This window comes from Acomys russatus, chromosome 26, assembly GCF_903995435.1.
Source record: "Acomys russatus chromosome 26, mAcoRus1.1, whole genome shotgun sequence".
Lineage (NCBI taxonomy): Eukaryota > Metazoa > Chordata > Mammalia > Rodentia > Muridae > Acomys > Acomys russatus.
Genome location: NC_067162.1, coordinates 8395070 through 8411207, shown reverse-complemented (window position 1 = coordinate 8411207; position 16138 = coordinate 8395070). Strand labels below are relative to the sequence as shown.

At 39.3% G+C, this 16138-nt stretch overlaps 1 protein-coding gene across 3 annotated transcripts in view; it reads right to left on the bottom strand.

The window, feature by feature from the left end:
- Window positions 1-13347, bottom strand: part of Inpp4b (inositol polyphosphate-4-phosphatase type II B) — a 345013-nt gene extending 331666 nt beyond the window's left edge. For all 3 annotated transcript variants that reach the window (XM_051169166.1, XM_051169164.1, XM_051169165.1), the window contains exons 1-2: window positions 13204-13347; window positions 11341-11385 (exon numbers count right to left, since the gene is read on the bottom strand). In XM_051169166.1, the coding sequence (XP_051025123.1) occupies window positions 11341-11385; window positions 13204-13294 (136 nt within the window). In that variant the 5' untranslated portion in view covers window positions 13295-13347. The remainder of the gene's footprint in view (window positions 1-11340; window positions 11386-13203) is intronic.
- Window positions 13348-16138: the final 2791 nt, after the last annotated feature.

Below are 16138 nucleotides of genomic sequence, written 5' to 3'. Positions count from 1 at the left end.
GAAACAGTGCACAGTGTGTGTGTGTGTGAGTGTGTGTGTGTGTGTGTGTGTGATTGCTGAACTGCTCTCAGTCTATTGACAAGTATTTTACAAGTAAAATTAAAATATAAAATAAAATCAAAGACATGCAAAGTGTAGATTAGAAAATAAGAGTAAAAAAGAAAAAGGAAGGCTAGATGTTTCTAGAGGGATAACGAATCTCTCATTTTAAGTGTCTTTGTCTCTATAATTCTTTGCTGAACAAATTTTGAATCTCTTGAAGACGGTGGTACTGACTTTGCTTGAGTCTTCAAGCACATGTGGGATTTTTGTGCTAACAAGAGAAAATCTCCATTCAAGTTTTGACTAAGAAGATTTTGAGAATATCACATCCTTTGTGGTAAGATGTTGGCTCCCACGACTGAGAGGGCACATCCTAGTCAGTTATAGCATCCAAGTTATAGCAAATCAGTAGACCGTCGAGGTGAGAGAGCGACAGGGACAAGTTGAGGGCCGAAAGCATGTGATGGTTTAAAGCAAGCCCTCCTACTTCAAACAGTTCAGCCCTAAACCTCAGCAGAGTGGCTGAGTGCAGACGGCTTGGAACCTGGGCACACAGAACGTAACAGAGATAGTCCAGGCTACCACATTACATGTAAAAGAACATTTTCCTTCCTCCAGGACACCCAGGGGCCTAAGCGAAGTAAGATGGGCTGAAACAGGCATGGCTGAAGATTGGGAATTGGAGACTAGCCTGGGCTAGATACCAAAACCCTGTCTAAATTTTTTTTTTTTTAAATCAATAAAAAGGTATCTTCTATTTGTGTTTTGAGAAACTTTTTTTTTTACATCTGCCCATACCCCAGTCAAAAAAAAAAAAAAAAAAAAAGTTTAAGACTATAGATATATAATCCCAACTATAGGCCTTTAATTTTTAAAGTATACCTCCTAATCTTCATTTGTAAATATAAATAATTCTGTTTATTTTCACTGTATGATTGTGAGGATTCAATTACACAGAATGCGTAGGCAAAAATGATTTATGAAATGCCTAATACTGTACTTCTTATGTTCATAGGTCAAACACCGTGGGGGATATAGAAGCTTTTATTCATAATTTACAGGTAAGGAGTTAGAATGTCAAAGCCAGTAAAGGATTAACACAAAATAATGACTAGAATGCCACAAAGTGATCCTTCTACACATAGCACCATTCTCACTACTTTAGGAAACTGTCTTGTTCAATTTTGAAAACAGCACACAGTTAAAAAGAACTTTTCATGGCCAATGCTGGAGCCAGGGGCAGAGTCTGGACCCAAAGTTCTGGCTCTGGCAGCCTCGCCAACTGCTCTCAAACGTAGCCTAGCTCTGCTCCCATGCATGATATGCTGCAGGCTCAAATGGAATCTCAACTCTTGGGATGAATCCACTTCTACTACCTTAGTTGCCTGTGAGTCTCCTTATTGTCATCTGTATGTGTCCCTATTCTGTTTTTTTTTTTTTTTTTTTTTTTAGTATTTTGAGACAAGGTTTCTCTGTGTAGACTTGGCTGTCCTGGATTCACTTTGTAGGCCAGGCTGGCCTCGAACTCACCTCGATCCGCATGCCTCTGCCTCCAGAGTGCTGGGATTACAGGCATGTGCCACCCCGCACTACGGGTGTCTATTTTTACGAACATCTCAGCACAGACTGCTCGCTTCCTAGGGTCGTCATCATAACACAGAGCCTCCAAAGTCATTTTGTGAGGAAGTTTGAACATTAAATTGGGCACACATGTGTTTCACATCTTCATGGTCAGATCCATGCTGGATATGGATCCACTTTGTTAATCTCAGCTACTAACTGACTCTTTATGTCTGTTCTTCCTAGAAAAGCCACAGGGCCCACAAGACTCTATTTTTCCGAGGAGAACTTGGAAACCATGAAACATGAGTAATTATCTAATTACATACATTATAATCTCAACTTAAATTTTCAAATAATATGCTTGCAATCAGTATAAAACACTGTCAGAGGCATCTGGAGGGACATCCATGTCCTGTAGGGAAACAGGCATGAGGACTGTAATTCAAGTGTGTATCCAGCCCAAGGACAGTTTGTTAGATGTGGGAAAGGTACCCTGTGTGGCTTAGGTGAGAGGTTCCTACAGTGGCAAGCAAGCTCTTCAAACAGAGAAAGAAAATAAGAGAGCTGGAGGAACCTGCCAGGATAAACTTCCAGGGCGATCTAAGCTCTGCCTGTGACCTAAGGAGAGCCACTATGTTCAATACGTGAGCAGAGCTCAGACACTTGAGGGGTAGAAAAAAGAGCCAGTATCTGAGGTGGATCGGACCAGGATAGCATGGGGACAGGTAGGATTGGCACATTTCCCTGAGATCTAGACAGATCACACTCTGAGAGCCCGAATACCACTGTAAAACAATATTGGGGGCCAGGAGAGTCATATCAGATGCTACTGGCTATCATGTCAGGAGACAAGGAGTCACCTTGATACCTGAGGACTTCCTTGAGTGCTCCAGATGAGGAAGAATACACCACGGCTTGGCACTGAAGGGCTGTGATGGGGATCGCTACCCTTGCTTGAGCTCACAGATTGTGTTCAACACAGCAGAACTAGGTGGTAACTCTGAGGCAAGTTGACAAGCGAGGAGCTGTCCTAATGGAGCTAGAGTTTGGGTATTTCATCTAGTGGCTGGGGGTATATCTTACAAACATGTACATCCTAAGGGTATAATAAAGTAATTTTTTTGGGGGGGGGGGAATGCAGCTCAAGAAGTCATGTTTCAGTTGCCTGAAGTTCAAAATAATTGTGAACAAATCCAGCACTGCTTTGCAACAGAGTAGAAGGCTCTGGTCACATGAAGGCAAGGATTGCAGATTTTGGGAAGTCCCTTAAATATTATTTTAAATCCATGGGTCAGTGCACTGCTTTGAATACTTATCATTTTTTTTATTAAAACAAAACTGACCCTCTGCATTTGCATAATGTTGGCTTGGGAATACCTTCTTTGCTAAATGTGATTTCTGTCCTGTATCAGAGCAGCCTGTGTCACTGGTAAAGCAGAGGGACTGGGACAAAAGAGGGAAGAAGTGAAAGGCTTCTTGCTTCTCCCTTCCAGATGTGGCTGCAGGCTCATTGCTGGACCTCCAGGACGGTCCAGATTCTCCCATTAGAAAAGAGAACAGTGGGATGTCCTCCCCTCTGTCCCACTTTCCTGGTAAGTGAAGACTTTCATGGCACATATCCCTTGGGCTAGTGTCCAGATATAAGTGAGTATATACCATTTGAGTCTTTCTGCTTCTGGGTTAACTCACTCATTATGATCATTTCTACTTCAATCCATTTGTCCACAAATTTCAGAAACTAAGTGAGAGAAGCATGGGAGAATGGGGAAATAAAAGGATCCAGAGGGTCCTAGAAACCTACATGAAGAGCATTATGATGTGGCAGATCTGGGCCCAGGGGTCCTGCTCAAACTATGGCACCAGCCAAGGACAATATGTGCAGTAAACTTTTAACCCCTACCCAGATCTAGCCAATGGACAGAACATTCTTCACAGTTGAGTGGAGAGTGGGGTCTAACTTTCACACGAGCTCTGGTGCCCCATATTTGACCATGTCCCCTGGATGGGGAGGCCTGGTGGCACTCAGAGGAAGGATAGCAGGCTACCAAGAAGAGACTTGATACCCTATGAGCATATACAGGGGGAGGAGGTCCCCCTCAGTCACAGTCATAGGAGAGGGGAGTAAGGGGAAAATGAGAGGGAGGGAGGAATGGGAGGATATAAGGGATGGGATAACAATTGAGATGTAATATGAATAAATTAATAAAATATATTAAAAAAGAAAACAAAACAGTGTAAGGTAAAAGCTACAGTAAGAATCATTTGGGGAAAGACCTTTATACCACAGAAGAGCCATTTCTTTGTCTTCCCTTTCACTCTGTTTGGTCTCTTTCCTCCATAGCACGAGGCTCAGTTGGTCTGAGATGCACTTAGTTGCGTAACAAGAAGGTTGATGACAACATTCAATTACACAGACATCATTCTGGGAGCCTTTACCCAGCAGCTTCAGTGGCTTTAAACTGAACACGATTCCAAAACACCCACTGAGCAAAGCCTTGAGGTAGACCTGATTTCTCAATTACCCATAAGTAACGATAAACGCTTCAAAAGTATCTCGTTCCAATGACCAGAGCTCTCAGTAATTAGACAATATGAGGAAGAAAGTAATTAGGTAAATTACACAGAGAGGCAAATAAACTGGATGAAGACCATTGGTCATGAATAAAAGACACAAATAATAACAGTCAACTTAAAGCTGCAGTGTAAATCATGTAAAAGGCATTGCTTTCGTTAAATGCTTCTGCAATATACTACACAGAAATAAATGTGACTGGGAAATATGCCCATTATCATAGCAACACAGCTGCATTAAAAAAGAAATAGACATGGCGACCAGAAACAGGAAGGAAAAGTTGGCTTCTACCTACACATCACAGCAACCACAGACAATATCATGAGGCCATTTGGGCCAGCATTAAAGAAAAGGACAAAGATCCAAATGTGGAGGCCCTAAATCGTGGGTTTTAGGGAGTCATTGCCGCACGCAAGACCTGTTAAGAAACTCTAATTGGTTCATTTTCTCTTCTTCAATTAAATTCCTAATTATTTCAGCAATGTGGAAACAATTATGCCGGTCTCGGATAACCTTTTATTGCTCTTCGCTCTGCCACTCCTGTGCTTTCAATAAGCAACCACAGAGAACCTGGCCTTTGTAGCTAAAACCTAGATGCCTTCATATTGTCACTGAATGCCACAGTACAAAGTTCTTAGAAGGTGAGCTACGAAGTCCCTGGCTCAGGGTCAATACGGCTGAAGTGCAAATACATCATGCTTATTTTTGCATCCTTAGTAAATGGTTGCTGAGCAAAAACTTTCTCCATTGTTATCTCTTTGGTAACCAATGCTACCAACACTGACATAATTCAAAGACTCCCAAGGGAGATGTACACACGTGCAACTCTTAACCAGTAGCCAGTTATCCAGACATAGTACAGTTTCCTCTATCAGAGTCCGAATGTCAGAAAAACTCGGCTGGTCATGAGAATTTAACATAATCTACTAGCTATTTATCAGTGTTTAAAGACCGACCACTTAGAATTTCAAAACGAGCATTTAATATACATACAATAATATTAAAAGTTGTAAGAGGGTTGCTGGCTCTTTTTTAGTTTAGAGTCGAAGTGTAAGAGTGTAAACCAGTACCAATTGGCTCACAGTAGAAAGGGAGCTGGGGGATTTTACGTTCTCTGCAGCTTACTACTCTCTGTCACATCAGGTGTTCCTTCTAAGCCAACAGAGATATGGCTCATCCTTCAAGATCTGGATCCAAAGCCATTTCCTCAGAGACACTGCTCTGATATGAGAATTATTTAAGCACTGCTTCCTCAGTATAGCCAGTCAGTGGAGGGTGCCTTTGCATGTGCCATATCAGTGTGCCTACCATGATACAGCCTTGTCTGCCCCTTCTGATGGAGACTTCTAGTGAGCAGGGATTGGAAGAAGAGGATGCAGCCCAGTGGTTAAATGCAGAGCATCACAACCAGGCAAATTTGGCTTGGACCATGGCCTCATGGTCTTCCGTAAGATCTTGGGAAAGCTCATCTTTGTAAAGCTTTTGTAAAGCTCTTGAGTAAACACCATGGAAGAGTGCATTCTCTGGCCCCAAGAATCCCTGAGTTCAAACACTGGGCTCATTACATTACCTGTTCATGTCAAATTTTTCTTACCTGTAAAATTACCACAATGACAAACAAATTATTCATATTTTGTGAAAGTTAAAAGAGTGAAGCCAGGCCAGCAAGAAGGCTCGATTGATAAAGGTAATTGCTACTCTTTGTCTTCCAACTTCCACAGGTATCCTGTAATACTGTGTCATGTGTGATGCCTGTACACACACACACACACACACACACACACACACACACACACACACAAATTTGCATACACACAAATTAAAAAATAAAAAAAAATGTATGTGTTAATTATGAGCAAAAAATAAAGTCAGTATTTTCTCTTTGTATTAGTGTCTGACAGATTTGTGTGATGTAAACTTGTTTGTATACAGCTAAGCTAAAGCTAAAACAGATGACCCTTGAGTCTCTCAGGGTTATCAGTTTTGGAGGAATAGATCATTTTCATGTGGTGGACATACTGTAATCATTGGCATGTTGAGGGTAGTTAATTTATGATGGAGCAGAAGTGAAATAGCGTATAACCCCTGTCTCACACACAGCCCTTGCTTCTCTCATCACTCTCAAGATGGCCTTGCATCCACTAAAGTGAAGCTGTAGTTCTTTCTCTATAATACATCTTCAAAACATATTTCTATGCTCAGGATTTCTTTCAGATGGTCTGGCAGACATTTAAGAGATCAAGACATATTAACTGTTTAAACGTTTCCACTGCGTTTTACAAACAGTGGAGCTTTATAATCATTTCCAGAGTGCCAGACAGGAAGAGAGGAGAAGTGAGACTGTGACAGAAATAAAAGTTGGGCTTTCTAAGACTTTCTTTTGGGAAGTTTTAAATAATAACTGACTTATGGACACTTACAAAGACTGAATGACCTTGGGACACAGGTGAATGAAAGTCCTCACATGTGTCTATGTTTGTGAATAGATGAGTCTGCTTTTCTTGAGCGGCTTGTCAGGTCAAACACCGTTCTACACATTTTCATACTCTGAGCAATGGCAACTGATCACATCATCTTTTTTTTTTTTTCCTTATAAAATAGTTAAGATACAGTTGCTTCTTTTCTACAAAAATCCCAGATCTGTGTACACAATATGATACATGACACAAAGGAGGAAGTGTTTTGAATCTGCATTTTCTTGGACAAAGCTGTAACAGCCAAGGATCTCATGATCTCTCCTGATCTGAAGTTGCTGTGCCATTGGAAGTAATGTCCTTGATGGAGCTTTGGTCATTGGACCAGAATAGAATGTTATGATGGAACTAAATGTAAGCATCATTTGCAAGGTCCATGTACACATGGGTTTGTGTATTCACGGACTTCTTATGTAACTCTTCACTTCCTAGGGTAAACAGAGCTTCTGAAGTAGGGCACTTCCCTGCATCTCCCGGTCACATTGCATACAGCAGGTAGGGCTATGGTGTGATGCTACGCTAGCGTCCTATAATGTGAAATCTCTGCCTCTTCTTCTTTACACCACTATTCCCAAATGGATACTAGAAAAACCAAGATGCCAATTTGAGAACAGTATTTTCACTTTTTTTTTCCCCTAGCAAGAAAACCGGCCCTGTCCTACCCACAGATTGGATTTTGAATGGCTCCCGGAGGCACATGTTTTAAAGGCTTGCTACCCTGCCTGTGCTGCTGTGGAGAGAAGGGTCTTTGAGAAATGACACCAGCAAAGAAACTAGGTCATTGGGGAAGGGGATATCAGAACACGGGCCACTTCCTCTCTCTTGCTGTGCTTCCCGGCTACAATGAGGTGAGAAGTTATCCATGCCATGTAGATCCTGCTGTGCACCACCACAGAAGAAAGCAAAGGGGCAGAATGACCATGAACTAAAATCTCTGAATATATGTAAGATAAAGTTTTTCTTTTGTAAGTTGGTTTTCCAATATTTTGACATGGTAAAATAAAGCCCATCGGTAGGGAGCCAGGCAGAATAACAGCTAACTAGATATGCCCTTGACTGTGCATGCTGAGTCTGCGTTTTTACTCTTCTTATAAATGCCTATCATCTATCTATGATGATCTCTGGTTCAGGATGCAATTCCTCCTCCTCTTTAGGCACTCCAGCCTGGTTTCCTCACTCAGAATTTGACTTTGGTCAGTCATTCTTGGTATAACATCTTCACTATTCTTTGTCTTAGCTTCCTCTATTTTCCTATATCTGTGTTCTTCAAGATCTAGAGAAATAACACAGCCTGACGTGACTACTGATGGTTTCAGGAGCTGGAGTCTGATCTCTCTAAGAGCGTAGAAAAATTTTGACTTTAGATACGCTCCATTCGGTATATTTGGGTTACTTGTTAAAAAGGAAAAAAATCTGATTACAACACTTGTATGAGAGCATTTCACAAACTTTGAAGAGCATGATAAAATAAATAAGAAATCCTACCAACTGTTAATAACCACTATTAAAGATGCCCATGCTTGCTTTCTCAATCATGCTCCTTTGCACATCTAGATGTGCCTAGTTAAGTCAGGATCACATAAGGCAGACGGTGTGTTAACCCATCCTCAAGCTACGTGTATTCTCTTTGGTGGTGAAACATTCCCCTGAGAGATTAATTTATAACGACCGCCAAATAGCACATCTTAAGAATAACCTTTAATTTTACTCTAAATATTTTTTTAAAAACCCAACATGCTGATGATCCATGTAAATTACCAGCACAGTACAGTGGCCTTTGTACTTGCTGAATTTTATGTCTTAAGAGAAAGCCAGGAAATAGGATGGTGAAACAGAAATAAGGGGGGGGGGGCTGAAATTTTCTAAATTTTCTACAAACATATATGCTATAATAGAATAACATTCATATTTAGCTAAGATGAATCTCTACATTGCTATTACTGATTCCTATCTGTAATCATTGGAGCATGGATGTGGAATTATCAGGTTTAAGGAAAGCTGAATAAGGGTATATAAAATAGGTGGGATCTAAGATTAGTTTTATTTCACATATACTAAAGCCTATAGGGCAGGTGGGAGATGCAAATGGAAAGTTAAAAACAAAAAATTATGAAGGAAATGATTCCAGAGAAAAGGCACGGAAACGTTTTAAATTTTGTTTGCATTTGTGTATTTACATTTTGCAGATGCGTGTGTGTAGGAGGGCCTGTATGCATGTGCACTGGGCTCATGATGTGCACCAGTCTGTGACAGAGATCTGCCTTCACTTCTTTGTATGCTAAGATTACAGGAATGTGCCACCATTCCCTGCAATAAAAACACATTTTCAATAAGCAATTTATTGACTTGAGCTAATGGGGATAAGTGGCAATCAGCATTTAAGCACACTTGGGGAATAAAATTATAGAGTTTAAAGACATTCCTTATTGGTCTTCTCTATCCAGTTTCCAAATCAGTTCCAAGAAGGACATATACTCCACATTTAAGAAATGTCCCTCCCTCTCCCCCTATTTTAAGTGTTAGCTTTGCTGAAACAAAAATAATTTTATGAAACCGTAAATAAAGTCAGCATTCTCTGGGATCCTTACTAATTTCTTTCTTTGTTAGAATAAAAGCCTGCTGTGCATGTGGAAAGACAAGGGAACAAATGTGGATGCAGAAGGCCAGCTGGAGGGGTACACTGCTTCACTTAGTGGCGGCCACTCATTAGAAATGTGGTTAGCAGTGGACAGGGTGGCCTCTCAGGGCAAGCCCATCTACTTCCATCAAGTTGTTGTTAGCCAATGAGCTTGCTTGGCTGACTAAGCATCTCCCACCTCATTGACTTGGATAAGGATGAAGCCGGGAAATTCCGGGGAGAGAAAGTGACTTTTACCAACATGAGCTCACCGAGAAAACAAGGTCTCACATGAAACAACTTATGCAAAGCAATAAATCACCTGTCTCAATAATAAGTGTGACTGACTGTGTTTCCTTGGAACAAAGCAAAGCTGTTGAAATTTTCAGGTCACTAAAAATTTTTGTTAAAGGGTAGGGAATCAAATATCGGAATGTTTGAATGGGGAAAAGTCTACTCTCTTCTATTTTTTCCTAGAATTTGTTTTTTTGTTTACTTTGATTAAGTAACTATATATCTTCTTAAATAATGATAAAGATATTTTAGAGAATTATCTCATTTGTTATAATATAAATAGTTAATGATTTAGTGTTAAAGAATTTCTAGAATTAAGAAAAATATCTAAGGGGTAAAATTAATAGAATAATACGCTGAAGCATACAGGCAAGGGCTTATTGATAATATCTGTGATGAGACAGAATAAGTTCTCTAGAAGTGAAGTCAGGAATGTTGCCAGGCTATGAAGCTGATAGTTTGTAACAGAGGTCTTCTGAGTCTCCAGTTCCCTCTACACTCACTGTCTTTGTTTAATGTGTGTTCTGTTATTAAGCGTTTCTTGCCATTTGACAACATAAAATTATCTTTAATGATTTTTCTGTGTTTTTGAGTAAATATAGAAAAAGAAAATGGGAATTATTTAAATTGGGCATTATTATGAGTGACTTTTAATGGAAATGACTCCCCTCCATCCAAGTTTCAAACCCAAAACATAAGAGGCAACAGAGTTTCTACAGAACTTGAAAGACTCACTACTAAATTTTGTACTAAATAGCACAGTTGGCTTTGATTAAAACAACACATTTTAAATGAAATAAAAAGCAACTATTTGCTCATATAAACCATCTTTTGTAAACTGTTTTTCTGGTCTCTCTCCAATCTCAGGGTTATGTCCCCTCTAGACCCTCCCATTTTTTTCCCCAAATGTAATAAACTAAGGCTTTGTCTGTACTTTGAAGTATGGCAGACTTTTCAAACTACTCTTTTCTTACTATAAAGCTCAGAAAAGGGGTTTTGTTTTCTTTTAACTTAGCTTCAAATGGAAGCTAGACAAATGCTCGAGAAGTACTGGGTTCCCACCAGTGTGCTAAGGATGCCCTCATCGCTTTTTGCCTCTCACTTGCTTTCTGGAAACAACTTCTTTCTATACCCAAAACCAACACAAAACTCATGGAAGTAAAGCACAGCTGTATCAGATTTGCCATGAATATTTCTTGAGTTTTTACAAGTTTGCCAGTCCAGAATGCTTAGTTACCATACCCTTTTAGCAAGAGGCAACAAAGCTGGATACTTAAAATATTAATTATATACAATTATTATCTCATCAAGTTATATTTAAAGTGATATACCTTGAACAAAGGCTACGCTTTGCTACATACTTAAGGAAAGTGCATGTGCCTAAGTAATTTGAAATTTCAAATCACTAAGACTCCTTTCTGTATATCTATATTTTAAAATCTGTCTCCCAAACTTCAGAAAAATATCTCTACTGACATGTAAAATATATATATCTCACCTCTGGGTATCAATTTGAATGTGTGCACATGTTAATCTAAAAGGCGTAGCTCCAAACAAAATGTAGACTATTGTGGCACCAATACAGGTGTAGGCAACAAGTCAGATTATTTGTTTATTAATACAAGTTAACAAAAATAATTCCTATGTTATGGAAATATTTTTAATACAACAATGTTTAAAAAGGTAAAATAATAACACACATAATGCACCTATAATTTGGAAATATCTGCACAAATTCTCATTCTACTGATTGCTATAAATAAGGTATAATTTCTTACCAAGAATGAATTCCAACTGTGGCTCATTGGGAATCTTCTGGATGCCTGTAAATAGTAGGATAAGTTTAGGCTTTAAAATTTATTATAAATACTGTAACAGCTATGTACTCTTTTACTTAACCAAATGTGTACCTACATTTTTGTCAGAATGAATAAAGTGAGATGATCAGGCTTAAAGTGTGCAATCTCAGGTGAAGACACATAATTTCCTCTAAAGTCAATGGAAATGAAGAAGGCAAGTTCTAGTAGGCATGGGTCTGGGGGTGGTTATTTTGCTTATTGATTATTTCAACAAAATTCTGTTCAACTTCTCCTTTTGTCCGTGATATTTCAAAAAGAAAAGAGCTCATAAAATGATATAAGATGAAGTAGGGGTGGGTAAATGGGTCTCAGAACAAGTGTCTAGAAACATGGGTAGCTGTGAGGAAGTGCAATGATCAGGTTGCTATAACGTGTTGTGGGAGGTAGATGCTTGAAGATCATAGTCAGGAACAACCCCAAACAAGCATGGATAATCAGTCGCAATCCCAAACAAGTGTGGATAGTCTGTAGCAATCCCAAACAAGTGTGGATAGTCTGTAGCAATCCTAAACAAGTGTGGATAGTCTGTAGCAATTGCAAGCAAGCGTAGATAAACAGTAACAATCCCAAACAAGCACAGACACTAAGTAGCAATCTCAAACAACTATAGGCAGTGGTAACCCCAAACAAGCATGGGCAATGGAGTGAATGAATGACATTCCATTAGTTACCACACATAAGTAGCCAAAGAAACAAAAGTAAAGCATAGGAGATGACATTACTTGACAATAAATGTAAAGCTCCTGACTTTGTTTGTGTATTCCTCAGAGACTGTGTAAATTAACTGGCATTTGGTCAATAACCTATTTTTAAAAGCATCTTTTTGAACAAAATATAATGCCTTTTTATTCACTGAGTGAGCAAATTATTTTTAGCACAGTAACCATTTTTTCTCTCCTGCTGACATTTAAAAATGCTTCAGCTAACAATGTTAGACTTTCCAATAGAGGCTAGAATCATGAGGTATGTTTTTGTAGAAATCAAATACTCCAGGGTTTGATTCTGTTTTTTTTTTTTTCTTTGATTTTGAATGCTAATAATTAGCTTTGCTCTAAGCTGTGATACCAAATTCAATGCCTCCAACCAGTATCATTTTCTAAAGATAAATTTTAGAGTATATATTTGCTAGTAATTAAAAAAAAAAATGGATAAAAGGACTATTCTGAGAGAAAACACCCAGCCTATTCTAAAGAACAAATGGAAACCATAGAATTTAAGCATGAGAGAAAGCATACCAGTCTCTCAAACTTCTTAATTACATGGGTAGCACAAACACTGATTCCAATGTTCAGATGTAAATCTTGGCCAAATCCCTAGGCTTTCTCCATTATGTGAGTTAGTGGCCTCTGGTACAGCAGCAAGGCAAAGCTTCTTGTGGAGCATTTTTCACTAATGCTTTCAGCTTAAATACCTTTTGGTCTTAAAAATGTCTAGCCTCCAAAATATTAATTCTCTATGATAATAAGTACCAAATGGGAGCTCTTCTTAAATATAATTAGCATCCAGAAAGGGTCCATAAAATGTATGTATGAGTATTTGATACACATTTGAAAACTGATCATGTGATGCTGCTTCACGATGGCCTGTCATCTGTCTTAGCCAAGATTAAAGGTGAGAGGAATGCTAGGCACTCACAACCCCAAGCACAGACACTGAGGGGGAAAGCAATCAAGTAATGTCGTGGCATTTGGTGGAACGCAGGTTTCTGCGAATGCACGGGGGATGTTCCGTTAACCCAGGGGCTCTGCTGAGACCTGCAGGAGGGCGGTCACCCACACTCACTGGTGAACTGGATGGCCTCGGAGTCATTTGCTGGAGCCGCAGGGAGAAAATGCTGCCCTTCTTCTGATGTTCCTTCCTCTCTGATTTCCATGATCCACCTCGCAACTGACTTTGTTTCCGTCGTGTCTTGTCCAAATGGTACCAGATAACAGGTTCTGGCTTAATGTTGGTATATCTTCACACTAATGATCTAATATCCCACTGTGAAATTCTGCACAAAGAAAACAGCAAGGTTCAACATTGCTGCCATTTTAGATCTCAGTTCAAAGCTAAGAATTACCATATATAGAACCACAATACTTTCAAATGACCTTCCCTCCATGCCCAGAGGTCTCTCAATTTCAGACCCAAGCATCACAGTGCATGAGAAGCTGGAGGCTAAGCTCGTGTTTTCAAGGTAAATTATTAGAGTCGTATGACAAATTTCTAAATTCAGGAAGGTATATTCATCCCTTCAGTTTAGTCTTCTGAGCTATAAGACAGATACAGAGTTGCTAATGTAATGTGCACCTAATAGAGTAGGTAGCAGGAACAGATGGCATCCTGTCAAGGAATTTGCCACTGTGACCATCACTGTGACACCTTCCACTGGCATTTCTCTTTATGTTCCTTCCGTTCCCCTCCGCCCTCATCAGAGGATTTGTCATGAGCACATAACCATAACTTAGCATGCGCTTTTCTCTAGAGATGGGCAACCAGGTTGAACAGGGGAGTTTTCGAGCTTGTTCTTTTCCACAGAGCCTCCTACTGTTCTGTCTGGTTTAATTGTTTAATGATTGGAGTGTGGTGTGAAAAGAATGATAAAAGAATAATTCTCAAAAGTTGAAACTCGAGGGAAAATGAAAGCAACAGAAAACTGACGGCAGTCAACAGATTTATTACCCTGTTATAGATAGACAGCTTTAAATAGTTTCACATTCATGTGGATATGCATGCCCAAGAATGAGTTGTAAAAAAAAAAAAAAATCAATGTTGTTTTAAATCAAGTTACCAGCTGAATTAAAATGTGCAAAAATCTTTAAATGTCTACCCAGTGCTGTTTAGTGAGGTGCCAGCCGACAAGTTTGGTTTGGAATACTGATGTGACCTCAAACCCCACAAATCAACACACCCACTTTCTGTTGTTCTTAACAAGGTGGCTTCATTTAAGATTCAACTTTAGTTCTTAGAAATCATCTGACAAAGATTACATGGAGAAAGGAACCTGAGTTTTTAGAAAACATTACAAAACAGCTGCTTGGTTCTTAATGATATTAGTAAGAGAATCATGTCCAAGGTAAAGGACTGTTTGCTGTCAATTAGATCATAGACATCAACTGCAAAAATTACTTTTTAACTAAGGCTATTCTTTTTCATTTCTGTTTTTGGGCTATTCAATTTTTAATACTTTTCTGATAAATGCATACATACTGATTGCATAGTCTCCCAAAGACCTGAAAATTCAGTGGCACTTGGGTATAAGGATCTTGTCAAGCTCACTATCTTATTTCAATTAAATGGCGCACGCCTTTAACCCCAGCACTCAGAAGGCAGAGGCAAGCAGATCACTGTGAGTTCGAGGCCAGCCTGGTCCAGGACAGCCAAGGCTACTCAGAGAACCCCTGCCTCGAAGAAAACAAAATATAAATAAAAGGAATACATAAATAAATACACAACCCTTAACCCTGATCAGTCATTAAAAAAAAAGAAAGAAAGACTCACAAAAGGCAATATGAATTCTTGATAAAATAGCCACTGGGCACAGTCAATGTGAAAAAGTGGAAACATAAATGCTAGCACAGGGACATGTGTGCACCTGGGTGATGTGGAGAGATGGGAGACGCATGAGTGAGATGCTTCTGAGCTCTGGTTGCCATGGTCCCATTTGAAGCATACCTTCTACTCAAAACAAATGCAGCGAGTGAAAACAGTATACAAAGGAAAGGTGAGTGCTACTGCTGAGCACAGGGTTCTATTTTTATACTTCTTTTGTTGCACTAAAGAATAATTTAAGATTGGATACTTGCTTTTGAGATATATACCTCAGACCATATCTGTGACAAAGCTCCAGAAAACACACTGACTTTCCAGGTGGTAAGTAAAGCATCCACCTACTGCTGTGGTTGGCTCTTTTCTGTGCCTGTTGGAAGTTTTCTGATCATACACAAACTGTGGTTTTTGCATATGACACACATATTTAAAAGTTTTTTTTTTTAAGCCCATTGACTACTCAGTCCAGCTATTGTACCTTTAGACCCACTCAAAAGCTCAATGAATAAAATCCATACCTGAACTACAGAACCTGCCCCAAGGAGGATAACTAGCTATATCAAGTTACATTTAATTGAACTGTGTTCCTAATAGATTAATAAACATTGTTAAATATTTTACTTACCTCACACTAAAATGAAAACTCTGACATGCTCATAAAAGTCATGAAAAGGCATTATGCTTAGTTAGGAAGAGGTGAGATAGTCCACTGTCAAGGCACAATGCGAAATGTCTTCAGCATTAGAAGGGTGCCATGTGATGCTGGCCACCCATTACTGACAGGCAGATCAAAGCACATCTCATGGTCAAGACACAGTGTGGAGGTAAACCGTGAGTACGGGATGTAATACTAAGAACAATGCACTTAGCCATTGTGGGATAGATAGCATCCTTCTACCACACTGTCTTGTATTAACATAGCCTTGCTAAATTTGAGAAATGTTTAAAGAAAAGTTCTATAAAAGAAGGAAAGAAAACGACTGAAACCTTAATTAAAACTACAAGAAGGTAAAAGAGAAATCAGCTCTTACAGTGATTACAGCTCTTACAGACGTAATAAAGACACTCATTTTGCGCCATCTGTCTCCAGAGACTGAACTAGTCATTCTAAGACAGAAAAGGGCAAGACAACTGAGTTTGATGAAGCAAGATGTACTCACTTTTCTCTGTTACTCTATATTATGTG